At 42.9% G+C, this 18,127-nt stretch overlaps 1 protein-coding gene and 1 long non-coding RNA gene across 4 annotated transcripts; both read right to left on the bottom strand.

The window, feature by feature from the left end:
- Positions 1-9,811: 9,811 nt before the first annotated feature.
- Positions 9,812-11,529, bottom strand: LOC148890887 (C-type mannose receptor 2-like). Its single transcript, XM_089010711.1, has 8 exons — positions 11,391-11,529; positions 11,225-11,314; positions 10,991-11,149; positions 10,732-10,817; positions 10,393-10,622; positions 10,227-10,324; positions 10,005-10,118; positions 9,812-9,923 (listed from the first exon to the last, which is right to left on the bottom strand). Exons 1-8 carry the CDS (start codon positions 11,527-11,529, stop codon positions 9,919-9,921), a joined length of 921 nt encoding a protein of 306 aa, XP_088866837.1. The 3' UTR covers positions 9,812-9,918.
- Positions 11,530-12,721: 1,192 nt separating this feature from the next.
- LOC148890886 (uncharacterized) lies at positions 12,722-15,070 on the bottom strand. 3 transcript variants are annotated; one of them, XR_016116655.1, is made up of 5 exons: positions 15,017-15,048; positions 14,210-14,285; positions 14,059-14,104; positions 13,604-13,690; positions 12,722-13,501 (listed from the first exon to the last, which is right to left on the bottom strand). It is a non-coding gene; the product is annotated as an uncharacterized LOC148890886 (long non-coding RNA). The 3 variants fall into 3 exon arrangements; XR_016116658.1 differs by lacking the exon at positions 14,059-14,104 and having other exon boundaries at positions 15,017-15,032; XR_016116657.1 differs by lacking the exons at positions 14,059-14,104; positions 14,210-14,285 and having other exon boundaries at positions 12,724-13,501; positions 15,017-15,070.
- Between the last annotated feature and the right edge of the window lie 3,057 nt (positions 15,071-18,127).

Genomic DNA, 18,127 nt, shown 5'->3' with positions numbered 1-18,127 from the left:
GTACATCAACCTGCCGGAGAGTTCAATTCGGATTCAAATCAAAATGGCCAAGACATCAAGAATATGACAGCTATCATTGGGGTGAGTCCAAATCATTTATCATTGCTCATTTCATTTGCTTGAGTAAATTCTGCTTACGTAGTGGGCCATAAATTTATAGTGCCGGTTACGCTCATTATCTAGCAATCTAGCGCTCTAACCCTCTAGCGATCTAGCTATCTAGCTATGTCTCTATGTTATCGAGCTATCGAGCTATTGAGCTTTCTGTTTTTATGTTTCTGGCTATCAAGCTACCGAGCTATGTTTCTGTTTCTAGCCACAGAGCTATGTTTTTATGCTTGTATGTTTCTAGCTATCGAGCTATCTAGCTGTCGAGCTATGTTTCTATGTTTATATGTTTCTAGCTACTGAGCTACCGAGTCACCGAGCTATGTTTCTGCTTCTATGTTTCTAGCTACCGAGCTGTGTTTCTAGCTACTGAGCTATCGAGCTATGTTTCTATGTTTGTAGCTACAGAGCTACCGAGTTATGTTTCTAGCTATCAAGCTACCGAGCTATGTTTCTGTTTCTAGCCACCGAGCTATGTTTTTATGTTTGTATGTTTCTAGCTATCGAGCTATCTAGCTGTCGAGCTATGTTTCTATGTTTATATGTTTCTAGCTACTGAGCTACCGAGTCACCGAGCTATGTTTCTGCTTCTATGTTTCTAGCTACCGAGCTGTGTTTCTAGCTACTGAGCTATCGAGCTATGTTTCTATGTTTGTAGCTGCAGAGCTACCGAGTTATGTTTCTAGCTATCGAGCTGCCGAGCTATGTTTCTGTTTCTATGTTTCTAGCTGTCGAGCTACCGAGCTATGTTTGTATGTTTCTAGCTATCTAGCCACCGAGCTATCGAGGTATGTTTCTGTTTCTAGCTACCGAGTTACCGAGCTATGTTTCTGTTTCTATGTTTCTAGCTACCGAGTTATGTTTCTATGTTTATGTTTCTAGCTACTGAGCTACCGAGTTACCCAGCTATTGGATTTGGATTTGCCTTTATTAGTCTCGCAGGGGAGAAATTTACATTTCCCAGCAGCAAAGTGATAAAAGGAATGAAAGTAGAAAAAAAAATACATGAGTTGCTGGAAAGGAAGCCACCCTCGCGGCACCGTCTTGAAGTCAAAAGAACAAAAAAATATAAATAATAATAATATGACAACACAAAGACACAGACAGTCATTCATTCTTTAGCACTTTCTATAAGAATGAATGACTGTCTGTGTCTTTGTCATTCATTCTTACAGAAATGTTTCTATATTTATGTTTCGAGCTACCAAGCTATGTTCCTATGTTTGTTTCTAGTTACCGAGGAATGCTTCTATGTTTCTCGCTATCTATATCCATCCCTCTGTCCAACCATCCATTCTTTCATCAAATGATTTGTTTCACGATTTCAAACACATCAAACGATTTGTGATGTGTTAAGAATATAGCAAAGGCTTTATCGATACATTCCGGATTACTTTCATATGATAATAAGTGAAGAGTAAAGCAAGGAAATCAAACGGAAGCCATATCATGATGTATTGGCACAAATATGGCACTTATTGTTTTTTGTTTTGTTTAGTTTTTTTTCTTCCCGCCCATCTGCGGCACATTAGCATCTGGCGTCGCGCTTTTATTTGCCTTAAGCTGGAGTGATGTCGGACAGCTTGCTGACCATCATTTACAAGCCGCCGCTGCCGAAGTCGCACGCGCATTGTTTTGAATGTAAATGATGTTTGCTGTGATGGGGAGCCATTAAAGGCGCACCGAAACATAAAGAAGCATGGCCTGCCACAGGAGGTGCTGCAACATTTCTACACGGCTGTCATCGAATCCATCCTGTGTTCTTCCATCAGCGTTTGGTTCGGGGCCGCCACAAAAATGGACAAAATCCGACTTCAACGGACAGTTAGGACGGCGGAAAAAATCATACCCACTCTCGAGGACTTGCACACTGCAAGAATCTGAACAAGGGCGCGGAAAATCCTACTGGACCCTCCGCACCCTGCCCACCACCTTTTCCAACTACTCCCCTCAGGCAGGCGCTACCGATCCATGCGCACCAAATCCAGCAGACATTTAAACAGCTTCTTCCCCCAAACCATTAACTCTTTGAACTCTTCAACAGTAGCCAAAATGGAACTGTATAGTGCCACTTAGCAGTTTTTTTGACGACGATACTAGTGCAGCGTGTTCTACCGGAAACAAATTCCTTGTATGTTCTACATACTTGGCAATAAAGATGATTCTGATTCTGATTCTGAATACACGCCGGATTAGAAGCCGCCGTGCGTTGACCTTATAATGACGCATGCATGACGATAAAGAGTTCGATGGTTCTCTTTGTAATCGTCAATAGGTTCGTTGTCAGATCTCCCAGGCAGGTGACACGCAGAGCTTGATGGTGGCGGGCGTGGAGTCGAGCAAGTGGTACTGTGAAACTCCGTCCGATGCTGAGCGGGTGGGTCTCTGCGAGTCTGAGTGCCAATGGTTCTGCCCCGTGATTGCCCCCAATCTCTCTGTCCCACGCTGGCTACTTTGATGCCCATTTTCATGCGTGGGAAATGCGTCAGGCTGAGATGCATGCACATCAAGGAGATCACAGGGTTTGAAAGACATCAAAGACGCGGTGCGCACCGGTGACGCCACAAGGACAGCTATTCAAATACACACACACACACACACACACAAAGAGACAAATCCAAAGCGGACAGCGGCTGTAATTGAACGCGTCGGCGGCTAATTGGAAGGCAATTGGATGGCACACGTGCTACGATAGGCGGGCGTGTGCAGACTTTTGCAAAGGGGGCCGCCACATTTGCTGTGTTCATTAAAAATCTAGTGGCTTACCTTCAAACAGCAATGAATTGAAAAACATTTCAGCTTGTCTTTCACGTTTGCTTTTTTTCTTTCTTTTTTCTTCTTTTCCTTTCGGCTTTTCCCTTCAGGGGTCGCCACAGCGAATCAATGTCCTCCATCTCTCACACCAGCTGCCTTCATGTCCTCTTTGACAACATCCATAAACCTCCTCTTCGGTCTTCCTCTCGGTCTCTTGCCTGGCACTTCAAGATTCAGCATCCTTCTCTCGATATAGTCACTCTCTCTCCTCTGGACATGTCCAAACCATCTCAGTCTGACTTTCTCTCCAAAGGCTCTAATATGAGTTTTCCCTCTAGTGTACTCATTCCTGATCCGATCCAACCTGGTCACTCCCAAAGAAAAGCTCAGCATCTTCAGCTCTGCTACCTCCAGCTCTGCTTCCCGTCTTTTCTTCAGTGGCACTGTCTCCAGTCCAAACATCAGGGCTGGTCTCACCACTGTTTTATACACTTTTCCTTTCATCCAAGCTGAAAGCCTTCGATCACACATCACACCTGACATTTTTCTCCAGCCGCTCCAGCCTGCCTGGACACGCTTCTTCACCCCTTTTCCACACTCACCATTGCTCTGGACAGTTGACCCCAAGTACTTAAAATCCTCCACCTTCTTTATCTACTTTTCTGTCACTCCAGACGTCCTCATGCAATGCCACAGCTCTTCTCTGGGCACCCTGTCGTACGCTTTCTCCAGATCTACAAAGACACAATGCAATTCCTTCTGACCTTCTCTGTACTTTCTATCAGCATTCTTAAAGCAAACACTGCATCGGTCTTACTCTTTTTTTGGCATGAAGCCATACTGCTGCTCACAAATCTTCACTTCTGCTCTTAGTCTAGCTTCAACTACTCTTTCCCAGAGTTTCATTGTATGGCTCATCAACTTTATTCCTCTGTAGTTAGTACAACTCTGCACATCTCATTTGTTCTTAAAAATGGGCACGAGTCCACTTTGTCTCCATTCTTCAGGCATCTGTTCACCCTCTAAGATCTTGTTGAATAACCCAGTCAGGAACACCACCGCCACCTCTCCAAGGCACTTCCATACCTCGATTGGTAAATCATCAGGCCCGAGTGCGTTTCCCCCCTTCATCCTCTTCAGCGCCCTCCTCACTTCATCCTCGCTAATGCTTGCTACGCCTTGGTCCACAACAGTCACGTCTTCTACTCTTTGTTCCTTCTCATTTTCCTCGTTCATCAATTCTTCAAAGTACTCTTTCCATCTTGCCATCACATGCAGCTTCCCATTCCACCACCAAGTCTCCTTATCTACCTTTCTTCCACTCGATACACCAAGTACTTTCCGACCCGTGTCTCTGATTATGTTTGCTGTAGTTTGCCAGTCATGTGGAAGGACCTCTTGCCCAGCCAGTGCTTGTCTTACCTCCTTCCTCAATGTCATGCAACACTCTTCCTTGTTCAACTTCCACCATTTTGTCCTCACTTCAGCCTTTGGTTTCTTCATCTTCCTCACTGCCAGCGTCATCCTACAGACCACCAACCTATGCTGTCTGGCTACACTCTCACCAACCACTACTTTGCAGTCACTGATTTCCTTTAGATGGCGCCGTTGACACAAAATGTAGTCTACCTGTGTACTTCTGCCTCCACTCTTATAGGTCACCCTATGTTCCAGTCTCTTCTGAAAGAAAGTATTCACAATAGCCATTTGCATTTTCTTAGCAAAGTCAACCACCATCTGTCCTTCAGCGTTCCTCATCTGGAGTCCAAACCTGCCCATCACCTCCTCATCATCTTTGTTTCCTGCGCCAACATGTCCATTGAAGTCTCACTTCTCGGGATGTTCTGTAACCAAAAAAACCAAAATTTCTCCTTCTCCGCCAGCTCACATCCTACTTGTGGGGCCTACCCACAGACAACATTTTAACATCACACCTTCAATTTCTACCTGATACTGTTTTTACTTCTAAGACATTCCTAACAAACTCCTCTTTTAAGATAACCCCAACTCCATTTCTCTTTCTGTCTTCACCATAATAGAACAACTTAATCCCTGACCCTAAGCTTCTAGCCTTGCTCCCTTTCCACCTGGTCTTCTGGACACACAGTACGTCTACCTTCCTTCTCTGCATAATGTGTCATCAGCTCTCTACCTTTACCTGTCATTGTTCCTACATTCAAAGTTCCTACTCTTAATTGTATACTCTTGGCGTTCCATTTCTCTCTTTTCCTCCGGGCACACCTCCCTCCTCTCCTTCTTTGATATAGTGGCACTGTCTCCAGCACTAACCGCCAATAAAATACATACAATACATCAGGTGTGTTGCTCCGAAACGCTTCCACCGAGGACGAGATGTGTCCGCCATTGTAGTTCTCCTTAGCGTCAGAGGTGTAGTCGAGGGTATACGCCGTTATACGGCGTATACACACTTATTTTTCGGTCGGCATTACGTATACCTCCCCCCCCCCCCCCCACCATGCGCACTATTCAGTAATATCTAACTGTCAGACTGCCCTCCGTACACGTTGTGTCCATAATTTGTAAAATGGCTTCAAATGACTTCTACTGAGCATATTTTACAAATATTCCACTGCACATAGCTATATTTTATGTTTTAAGACTCGCGCTGAATATTCAGGAAGTCTTGTTTTTGAGTTGGTGACGAGTCCGTACGTGACACCACTAAAGGACCGCCCTTGACCGTAAAAAAGACGCATTATCGCGGTCCTTCCATCACGTCAATGTATTTTGCTGTACTAGTTGTTTGGTCTGGGGACCTCGTGTTGCACCCAAAAGCCACCAGAAGGCCAGAAGAAGGCGTCCAAGCGCCATATAAGGAATTTATCAGCCTGTGGAAACGGAGGTGGCCACAGGAGGTCGCCATTTTGTGCCTCTTCTTTTGGGTGAGAGATTTTCCCCCCAATGTTGCCTCAAAATGGCACAAATAAATTAATCATAAAATAAATAATCGATTGCAAACATGTATGCTTTCCTCTTCAGATCTATTTGAATCATATTCATAACTGGATGTGTCAGAAGAAAGCATCTTCTCCGAATCTGAAGCCATTGTTTTGATTCTCCAGCAATGCAAGACGTCTTGGCGTGACGTCACGAAAGGGGGGCGGGACTTTCTGAAAATGCCCAATTCGCAGCTCCATTTTTGGCAGATTTTGGACACTTTAAGTCATTTTTATTGGTGTTTTGCATTTGACAAAAAAATCATCCGGCGTGTTTTGCATATTTTAGATGCTATAAAACGTTTTTCTGATGTCAGTTAAAAAACAAAAAAGTGACGTCGGTTGTACTTTAAGGATGGTGAAGCCATCCTCTGCTTCTAATTGACTGGTACTCACTGCCTTCACTGATTAAATTGGTTCACTTTGGGCATGGTGACTGATGAGCCAATCAGAAGCAGAATAAGGGTGGTCAATCGCGCCGCTTAAAATATCGCACTTCAGGTGCCTGTGTGCCACTTGACTCGACTGTGAACGGCTGCAGAGCAGACAAACAGAAGAAGCAGCGTTGAGTTGATGGAAGACAACAAGATAACTTTGAGGTAAGTTTTACGGTGTTTTCCAAATGAATCATGGTTTTAAACGAATGGCAATCATAGGACTGCACAATTAGAGGAGAAGAGATTTTCACAATCAGAAAACCTTTATTTGTCCCACAATGGGGAAATTTGCAGTCTACAGCAGCAATTTGAAAGGGGATGGGGTGAGCGTGGGGGGTTGAAGGGATAGAAAAACAAGATATTCTAAGCATAACAAAATAAAAATGTCAACTGTATACTGTGCAAATGTAAATATGCAAAACCGTTTCATAAAAAAAACTGTACATCAACCCATATTTACAAGTGTGCAGTTTTTTTTCCTCACATGTGATCACTGAGAATTGCGAAGCCTGACAGCAGTCGGTAGGAACGAGCGGCGGTACCTCTCCTTCTTGCAGCGCGGGTGGAATCCGTCTGTTGCCCACCTAAGGCAGAGAGGCGCTCCAGTCTTTTCCTGCCCCGGGTGGTGATGCTGCCTGACCAGCAGACAATTCCATAGTGGATGGCTAAAGCCACCACAGAGTCATAGAAAGTCTTTAGGAGTGACCCCTGAACCCTTTCCTGAGTAGGAAGAGGCGACTCTGTCCCTTTTTGATGAGGTCATCCGTGTTTGTAGTCCAGTCCAGTTTATTGTTGAGAGTAACACCCAGGTACTTGTAGGAGGTCACCCTCTCAATGTCCGAACCCTGGATGTTCAATGGTGCAGGTGAGGATTGTTTCCTGCAGAAATCCATTACCATCTCCTTGGTTTTCCCGGTGTTGATCTGGATGTGATTCTGCTGGCACCAGTCCACAAAGTCCTTTGTCAGTCCCCTGTACTCCCTATCGTCTCCCTCTGTAATGAGGCCGACAATAGCTGAGTCGTCAGAGAACCTCTGAAGGTGGCAGGTTGGGGTGTTGTAGTTGAAGTCCGAGGTGTAGAGGGTGAACAGGAATGGAGCCAGGACTGTCCCCTGCGGCGCTCCGGTGCTGCAGAGAAGCTTGTTTTGCCACCGCGGCCTCTCCCCCGCAGCCAAAGCGGAGCTGCGGCCGCTCCGTACACCAGCCATGACCGGACAGAGCCGCCAGTCGTGACCGGACAGTCGTGACCGGACAGCCGTGACCGGACAGCCGACTCGGGCGTTCATGCTCGCTGAAAGGACCGAGCTTGATTCCACTTGATGCCGGACGGCGGCAGCGCCGCTCATGTTCGATGAAGCTGATTATGTCTATGAAGCTTGTTATTGTAAATGTCTTAATTACAACGTTAGACAGGTTACTTGGCCTTAATTAACCTACATGATCTAGTTTAATTTTATACTAGCTAGACTGGTAGTTGATTTTTAAGGAAGTTAAAACAAAGAATGGGCATAATAGCTTGAGATTCAGCCTAAAACAACACTGTGGTCTAACCAGGCTGTCTCTTTTGGGATCGGGAAAAGGGAAGCATAGCAGACTTTTTTTTATAAAGAGGCCCAAATCAGGTCCAGGCAGACCCCAGCCCAGAAAGCAGCAGCTCTCAGCCGAGCCAGGGAAGACAGTATGGGGACAGACAAGGACCAAGTCTACCCCCACCAGGTCAGAACATACAGAGACAGTAAATTCCATCTCCAGTTTATTGAAAAGTGAAGCCTCACACTGTAACAAAAGGTGATTTTGACCTCATTTTGAATGTTGATTTAGCTTGAAACTATATGATTTTCTGTGTGATATTTTATTGCCGTTCTATTTTGTCTGTAGCCCATCCATATTTTTTTTCTCTTTTTACAAAGCTATTGTTAACATTTTGTCCATTTTTTTTTGTTAAATTTGTTGTATTATGTTAAACTCTTTCACTCACTAATCTCCTGTATGCTTTATCATAACTTGCTGAAAACATTCCCACTTGGTGGTGCAGATTGCTAATATAAAGAGGGAGACCCATGACTTGCTGATGACTGTTGTGATGACAGTACTGCGTGTGAGAGAGACAGGGAGATGCATCATTTTTCTTCTTTTTTTTTGTGTAGAAATCAACAATGACTGGCCAGACCTGTGGAGGACAAAACAGATTGATGAATTCCACTCCAAGAACCCCTGGTTGGGATCCAAAAACAAAAAAATGGGTATGTGTGTGAGAGAAAAGGACCATGCAAACGCACAGCTGTGGATACAATACCGGTAGTTACACAGGGTTATGACGGATCCTTAATAATCCTTCAAGATCACACATCCCCCCCATTTAGAGCTGATGTGTTTTCAAAGTGTTCCTCTGATTTTTTAGAACAGTGTATTTTGTTGAATTGATCTGTTCAGCTGGAGAACAAATGTATTTCAATTTTATGACAGTGCACTTTTAGCGTGATTGTTTTTGATGTTTGGAAGAGAATGATTTGTGTTGTATTTTATGTTAAATATGAACAAGAATGCATTGTCAACTTCAGATTTAATTTAAATAAATGTTCCAAAAATAACCAAAACGCCATGTTCGCCTCATGATAAATACATTTTACATTCATTTGTGTGACCAGTAGTAACTAAAAACTGCTCCTAATTAAGTCATGATAATTTCATAATTGTGAGAGAGTAGAAATGAGAGATTTTTGGGTAAATAGAGTAGTCTTACATGCTCTAAAACCATCCTGTTTCTGCACTACTTTCTGATTTTGTATACCCATTTCTCAAGGGACCACTGCTTACCGGGCGCATGAGGGAGCCAGGGTGCCTTTCCTCCGCGTGTTTGGTAATTTCGGAGGTTATCCAAATACCGGCTGGAGTCAATCAACAGTACCTACGATCGGTTTATTTGCCGAATATTCCGCACACCAATGATTCAGACAATGGCTGTTTGACATACATTTATTTGATCAGAAAGGCGGTAGGTACCAAGACTATGGTGCGACATCAAAGCTACAGTTTCCCAAAACAATGCTTAGCTTTGATCAATCTGTCTCCACAAAAATCTCCGTATCAAGGCTAACAGGTAACTTCAGCTTCAAGGACGCACTTGGTTGACTCAAAATTCTACTGTATATAAGATACAAGAGAGTAAATATGGCATTAGACACACTTCATTGCATGATTAATATTGAGAAACTTGATTCACTAAAAATTCTACTGTATATCAGAGATTATACAAGAGACTAAATATAGCATTAGACACACTTCACTGTTTGATCAGAAAAATCAAAAGACCGTGGCCAAGACTTCACCAGGTCAAAAATAAGTAGTAATAATCTGGCAGAAGACACACTTCATTGCATGATTTACATAAAATATTTTTGACAAAAATCAAAAGACCGTGGCCGAGGCTTCACCAGGTCAAATGATAATTCAATAAGTCTTCAGTTATTCTTGCCATCTGTCCCGCCAGGTTGTGGACCAGTCTTTTGTCCGAGGAGCGTCGACGACACACGTGCTGAAAATGAAACAGAGATAGTAGCTACATGTATATGCAACAACGATGGGAACGTCGCATTTTACCTCTTCGCTTGCAGATGTAGCCTCTCTTGTTAGCACAGTTATCGTTAGTCCAGTAGCCGTTGTTAGCCTGTAAGGAAAAACAAAGATCTTTAAGCACTGCGTTTCGTAACATTGTCACCTAAAAGTATGACAGCACGTTGAAATGCACCTGCACTCCATTGTTTGTATTCGAGAGGGGAACCGTCAGTCCACGCCCAGACATCTTCACGGCGGCGGCCACCCGTCCACAGGGAGATCCCAGTTGGGCTCGACTTAATCACATCTAACAGGGGAAGGTCATTTAGGATTCCGCCGGGATACAAAAACATGCAAACTGGGCACCAGAATGCAACACAGTTGAGAATTGAAACCAGAACTTTCCAGCTTGTACCTTGTATGAAAGCCTGTTGTAGGGGTCGGTGATGGTGCGCAAGTCTGCACCATGTCGGAGGCAATTTTCTCGCGTATAATCCCATTTTTGATTCCAGCCTGCAACAAAAAGGCTTCTTGACAACCAATTGCTTCGCGGAAGGATGACCAGTATTTGCGAAATCCACCTGGTCCCGGTGATGGCATCTGGACAGGCTGCCCCTGAGCCTTGGCTGCAACAATTGGCAAATATCACCAAGCGTATTACAAGACATGCAAAGAAAGGGTGAATACGTTTTGGACCTTTTTTGCAGATGAAACCATATGTGGCTGTGCAGTCGTCGGAAAAAAATTGACCCGAAGCCTTCATGACACCGCAGTTCCCGCTCCTTGCCACATTTTCCCACTGAATAAAACCCTGTGCATCACAGTTGCAATGCCGTTTACTTTTAACTGTATGATTATTTGATGATGACTGTGTTTTCTGAAATTCTTTCAACAAAATTAACTGGAGGAGTTTCACTTACTTGAGTTGTACCGTCAGTGAACCCATTGTTCTTGATCTCAATGGCATTGAGTCCCACCCACAGAGGTGGCTTGTCGCTTACTTTGGCTTCAGAATGAAAAAAAAAAGATTTTGTTCTTGGACTCTTTCTCCCTTTCACAACTTTGCTGATGTGAATTGTGAATTTCTGCGCTGGGATATGAAGGTTGCTCTCACGTAATCTCATCTACTCCAATGATGTACGTTGCAACGAATCCCTGAGTGACAGTCTCGATGCTCACCCTTCAAGAAATCCACCTCGCTCTGCGAGTGAAAGCTGACGAGGTGACCTTGATCTGCCACGCAATAAGCCTCTGCATCCTTCCATGATTGTGTCCAACCATCTTGGTATTGGTAGCAAAAATCGCCATTGGGGAGATAGTCGGGGTCGCAGTAGGAAGCTAAGTGGAGAAATATTGATCAGAAAATCTTGAAGCTATCAAGATTGTTGTGGGAGGAGCATCTGTGAGACTCACGTGGCGCCGGAGTCTCTTTGGGGTTTTGACTTCCTGTCTTTTCACAAATGTAACCGTGCCTCGAGGTTTCCCATTTTCCTTCATCGTTTCCTTTTGCCGTCAACAACAGAGACGTGTTGGCTTTTGTCATTGAATTTGCTCAGCGTTTGGTTAACGCAAACGTTACCTGTGAAGATGAATCCGCAGTTCGTTTTATTTGCAGTGTTTTTGGGATATCCGGTTCCGTAGTTTTGGTAGTCAAGGGGGGTTTTGTCCACCCACTGGAATGTCCCATCTTGGTCCTTGTCTGGAATACCAATGACCATGAAATGTTCAGTAGGCGCGATTCATTGGCAAAGTCAATGCGTCCAAATTTTTAAAGCTCTAATATTTCCAAAAACTGAAAGCCCATTTTGCTGGGCAAATAGCTTAGGGCACCTTGTCAGCTATTTTGGCTACGCCTTTTGGAGGTGTTTGCAATCTATTAGCCAAAAAAAGACAGATGGGGAAAAGTAAATTTTGTACCTGATAAACCAATCCACATCTCCAAGACATTCTTTTGTCGAAAGTCAGGAAGTTTGCCAGTAATGAAGGATTGTTCATCTTGGCTGCAGGACAAAAATGGACAGCTTAAAATCAGAACAAATGAGGAACCTCAACCTTCATTCATTTTCCAGACATTGAGCCGCAGGGATTGCCGGGGCCCACCCCAGCAGTCTCAGGGCACTAGGCAGGGGACACCCTGAATAGGTCGCCAGCCAATTGCAGGGCACACCGACACAAATGATCATTCGCTCTCACACTTGCACCCGCGAATCATTTTCAGCGTTCAATCAGCCTGCTGTTTTTTTGAATGTGGAAGGAAACCCTGGTGGGCCCGGGGGGGAATGGACTGACATTTTAACTCACAGCCTCGCACTGTGCAGTGGATTGGATTTAAAAAACAACTCAACGACCGGGCCGTCCACATTCAAAGTTGCAGAGGTTAAAAGATGACGGCTGGAAGACTCCACCCAACCCGACCCCACTAAGTACGTATTATTGTTGCGTACACAAAGAAGAGTATGAACACCAACATTTGTTCCGTTCGAAGACCTTCCATACTTTGCACTGTAAAACCCAACAAGTTGAAAGTACTCAAAATTTATATGGCAACTGATTACGTCAAAATTTTTGAGTACAGTTAACTCAAAATGTTTGAGTAGAGTTAACTCAAAATGTTTGAGTACAGTTAACTCAAAATGTTCAAGTAGTTTACTCAAAATGTTTGAGTAGTGTAAATAAATTTTATGAGTTTGTCTGAACTTAAAAGTTATGAGTTTGATTGAGCTTAAATGTTATGAGTTTGCCTGAACTTAAAAGATGTACTTGCAGTTTACTCTAATGTTTTCTTAATTTTTAAATTAAAATTAGGTTTCATATTTAAGCTTAACCAACACAAATTTATAATGTTCCATGAAAACATATATTCATGTATAGTGTACTTACATTTGCCTTCTATGTCTAAAAACAAAAACACACCTCACGTCTGTTTTAGTTCACATTTTTTTATTAAGGTTTAAAACAACCTTTGATAAAACAAATGATAACAGTACCAAAATGCACAGCATGTCCACGTACCAAAACAACAAATAAACCCCTGAGCAGAAGATGTGAAATAAACACAACAAAACAGAAAAAAACAACAAATTATACTCTGCTGTTCTGTTAAAAAAATTAATTCTTTGAAAAGCATATACTTGAATAAATACAACCGAATACATTTCAATGTACTCGTTATAAGGTGCAAATCAAGGTAAAACTTACTAAAAACAAACACAGTATTCCTGAAACGAAAAAAGACATTCTGGTGGAATCCAAGTTTACATATCAAAGTATTAATACAAAATCAGTCACAAACAGGTATACAAAGTAGAGTAAAACTAAAGTTACTTATCGAGTGTTGCTTTGTTCCGTAATATTGGAGGCACTGGTGCCTTCAATATTGCGGAACAAAGCATTTTTCAAACTTAGCAAGCATGGTTTGAGTGGTCTGTTATCATGAAGACACAGCAGTATTTTCTGAATGAAGGTGAATGTGAGGATTAATTTTCTTGGATAATCTAAATGCAATGCATACATTAAACCAAACAAGAGGAGGTGTGCATCAGCCAACCTGGGGAGACATCTCACAATAATGCCATCTTCTATCACAACAGAAATGCTGTCGGGGTTAAACAAGATGGCACCAGTGAGGTTGTCAGTTGTTACGGAGAGAAGTGCGACAGGAGTGTTTTCAATGTCTGGATCCTCTTCCCACTGCAAAATACACACAAACGTACACATACAGAATAAAGTAAAAGGTTATAGCATATATTGTGGCCATAGATAGACATTTGTGTTAAGTCAGGTAATACATACATTGCATGTCTTGAAGAACTCGGAGTCATCTTCGCCCGAGTATCCAGGGATGTAGAACACAGTTTGCATCTCCAGTCCATGTTAGGCCTGCAATTACATTAAACATTTTTCAAGAATGAGTACGTGGTTGGATAAGCAAAGTAAAGTTGGTGTGATTCTAGTGGGTCCAAATTAAAAACAGTTACGGATTATTATAGCTCAAATCCAAGCATATCCTTCGTAATAGTTTGGAACCTCCGCACTATCCCTATTGCAATTTAACAACTGCATCACTGTAATGATTAATGAACATCAGTTGTTGGTAAGAGCAGAGGAGAATGTGAGACTTGAGATTGTTTTACAGAAAGAACAATCAATGAAGTCTCAACTAATGGTGTAAAATACTCCAATATATGTTAAAAAGGTAAAATTCTGTTCAATATAAAAAATAATAATAATATAAAAAAAATACCTACATGTAGTATGATATTCATCAGGTAATTAAGAATGTAGCACAGGGGGCTGAAAGGTTGAAGAGAAAAAAAACATGACAATGAATGTAATCCTTTAATTTAATAAAACACATTTATCCATGTTAACTTTTTAAGTTTAATAAATCTAATGTACCAGATTAAATGATGCAATCAAACCAGTCAGGCGTTTGCAGTTTGATGACTTGGCTTCCAGCAGCTCTCTCGGTATCCTTAATATGCCAAAAATACATTTTAAAAAAAGTTCATGTTTAATTTACACATGCATAACCATTTAAACTGCATCAATTGTACATATTCCAATCCACTGTACATTTTTTGGCTATCATTATATTTACTTAGTGCATTCTTAAAACTGCAGCACTACCGCTGCACGTGTATAGATATCTTAAGCCTATAGCTTGTGCTGGACACTGACACGCGGTCCTGTCGTTTGCAAACAAAGTTAACTCAAAGCATTAACCTGCTGGGCGTTGCAGCCACGGCGTGGAGGATTTCGTGTGACCCTTTTATATAAACCTTAATTTTACACCCATTTGACGATTACTCTCGGACCTTCGCGGACACAAGCATAACCTGCAACAGATATTACTCGGCCACCGCCCAACTAAACCTGCGCGGTACTATTCTCTAAATAACACTTCTGTGTCTTTCAACAGACAAGAGACGTTTAAGAAAAAATCATACATATATCGCCACAGCGCTTAACATAGGAGAAGTCCCGGGCTCAAGACAACTCAGCTGAAAGAGTGGATGAGAAGGCCTCAGTCGCAAGCACGAACACGGACTAGCATCTTTGCTAACTTGTGAAAGGCGGCAAGTTCCGCAAACTGACTTTCCAATTTTGCCGTCGACACAACAAAATATCCTTTTTCTGTGCACCGACTACAGCATTGATACACTGGGTCCTCGTAATATTAAATAATGTTGTTTGTCTTCTCACCTGAATTCGTGGGTCTCTGCACGCTTCAGCCGTCGAGAAGTAAAAATGGCCCCGGTGAGACCACGCCTGCGGTGACGTCATCACGCAGCGTTCTGCCGTTTACTCAAAATATATAAGTATACGACAGCCATGAACTCAAAAGTATTGATTTACTGCAAATTAAAAGCGCATGACTATTCAGAAAACTCAAAACGTTTAAGTTTTTGAAACAAAAAATCGGCTTTTGAGTTGACTGACCTCAATGACTTTGAGTCAGTAGTACTGTTCGGGTTTACAGTGTGTGGCGAGGAAGCTGAAGAGGATGAAGCCATCTTACCCCCAAAGTGCCCAGAGTGTACCTGTTGATGACGAGCAGGTGAGCCCCCTCTTTGGAGCATCTCCAGGAAGCATTGCCCCACCATAGGAGCTGGTCGATGTTGTTTCTCAGCAGGTAGCAGCTTCCGGAAAATTCCGGCCATCCGTCGGGGCAGATGGCTGAGGCGGGACATGATGAGTGCCCGTTTCTGGGTTTTTAAAGTGTGGATAAATGACGACGTCGCTTACCGTCCAGTGGCCGTTTGCATATGTACGGACGCTCGGAACGGCATGGCTGTGACCTCCACTTGCCAACCTTCTCGGACAGACTGTTGACGACCGTCGTGCAGGAGCCCACTCTGCCCTTCCTGTTCGGAGAAAGAAAGCGGCTCGGACGTATTCGGCTAAATAGGCATGAGGCAACAATGAGATCTTCTTACATTGAGGGTTCACCTTGTACCCAGTTGGTGTAGTTGAGTGACAGGGCGTCAAACCAGTTCGTGTCGTTCCCCTCTCGGAGCTGACACGAGATCTGATTGCATTCCTGCGCAAGAACCATCCTGCTCTCATCCACTACCCTGTACAACTGCCACGGTTGCTAGCGAGCCATTTTGTCTTACCAGATTGGAGAGTCCGATCCAGGTGTCAATCCAGAGAGGAATACGTCTGTGTAAGCTCTCAGTCGTACAGGAGTGGTCCATCGATGAGAAGGTTTCTTCAGCCGTCATCTGTACAAAAGTGAAGGTTTCGGACGTTTCGCCTCCTATCCAAGAGGCTTCGTCAGCGAACTAAAGTCTGACTGGTCGTATCGGCCCCATTTATATATCCCTAATGTCCAGACCTGGTGGCGCCGGACACAGCTATGATAGGTCCCTACTCTCAGGTTGGGGGGGGCGCGGGACCCCCCCCCTGTGGCCCCACTGATTGTTCCTACATTCCTGACTAACGATTGGCCTATTACACCCACTCCCCCCGGTATCACCTCATCAGCATAACGACCCTCATCAGCATTGCGAAAGTTGCCTAACCTGTTTTGCCTGAGCAGGCTATTGTATGAACGATCCAAATTGAACCTCACACCACCAGACCGGTTTAATGAAAGATTTTGTTGTTTTATAAGAATCGCCTCTTTTACCCCCCTTTCAAACCATCTATGTTCTTTCGCTAAGATTTTAACCTCATTGTCGTCAAATGAGTGGTTGCTAGCTTTTAGGTGCAAATGTACTGCCGATTGAGGCCCACTAGTATTATCCCTGCGATGTTGATAAAGTCTTTTTTTGAGAATTTGTTGAGTCTCCCCAATGTACTGCTCTTTACAATTTTCATTCTTACAATGTATGGAATAAACTACATTACTTTGTTTTTCATTTGGTAGCCTATCTTTTGGATGCACTAATTTTTGCCTTAACGTGTTTATCGGTTTGAAATAAGTAGGAATTTTATGTTGCCAAAGGACTCTTTGTAATTTTTCAGAAACTCCTGCAATGTACGGTACTGCTACTCCTCTCCTTTTAGAATCTTGAGAATTATTGGTTTCGTTCGCTATTCTTTCTTTCTGACATTTGTTGAATGACCACTGAGGGTACCCACAGTTAGTGAGTGCTCTCCTGATATGTTTAGACGCCTTTTCTCTACCTTCAGTGCTAGTTGGTATTAGTTTAGCCCTATGCTGGAGGGTTCTGATAACTCCTAGTTTATGTTGTAAAGGGTGGTTAGAGTCAAAAAGTAAGAATTGGTCAGTGTGCGTAGCCTTCCTAAAGACTTCTGTTTTTAGCGCTCTGTCCTCTTTTATAATTACTTTAAATTCCAAGAAGGCTAGTTGGTTCTCTTGAATGTCCTCACGAGTAAATTTAATGTTGAAGTCTACAGAGTTGAGATGATCTGTGAAGGATTGAATTTCTTGTTTCTTAATTATGACAAAAGTATCGTCTACATATCTAAACCAGTGTCTAGGTTTTGTCCCTGGGAAGGATGTGAGGGCCTGTTTCTCCATCTCTTCCATGTAAAGATTAGCCACTATGGGTGAAACTGGTGAGCCCATAGCACAACCATGGATTTGTTTATAAAATTTTTCCCGAAATTGAAAATACGTAGTATTAAGGCAGATTTCTAATAATTGGCAGATGTGATCCGGTTTCAGTTTGGTTCTTTCATGCAGAGAAACATCCGCCAGCAGCCTCGTCCTCACCACTGAGACTGCTGCTCGGGTTGGGACAGATGTAAAGAGAGAAGTCACATCGTATGATGCCAAAGTTTCCTCAGGTTCCAATATGAGGTCTTTGATCCTCTCTACAAACCCTGTGGTGTTCTCTACGTGGTATTCTGTGTTACCAACCAACGGAGCTAAAATAGTTTTTAAATATTTGGCTACATTGTATGTTGAATGGGCTATTTGATTGATTTCTCATTTTATTGCTGGTAAAGTGTCACGTTAAATGTATCCTGATTAGACGTGCCTTCATTCTTGATACATTGAATGAGTCAAAAACAAAAGTCTTTTCGTTTGTTTTTTCTTGAGTTTGAGCTTCCAAATGAAATGTCTGCATTGGGTCAACGGTCGCTCCCGACACAAGTGGTCAGACGTCACGTGTTCTTGACGACTTGGAGAATTTGTTGAGTCTCCCCAATGTACTGCTCTTTACAATTTTCATTCTTACAATGTATGGAATAAACTACATTACTTTGTTTTTCATTTGGTAGCCTATCTTTTGGATGCACTAATTTTTGCCTTAACGTGTGTCATGATGCCAAAAGAAATGTTAAATGTGTTTTCTGTATTTTGGATGGGAGAAAGGTGCACATTTCTCCCCATCCAAA

Source organism: Hippocampus bargibanti, linkage group LG12 (genome assembly GCF_051943395.1).
Source record: "Hippocampus bargibanti isolate YZ-2025 linkage group LG12, ASM5194339v1, whole genome shotgun sequence".
Classification (NCBI taxonomy): domain Eukaryota; kingdom Metazoa; phylum Chordata; class Actinopteri; order Syngnathiformes; family Syngnathidae; genus Hippocampus; species Hippocampus bargibanti.
This window is presented reverse-complemented; position numbering and strand designations above follow the sequence as displayed.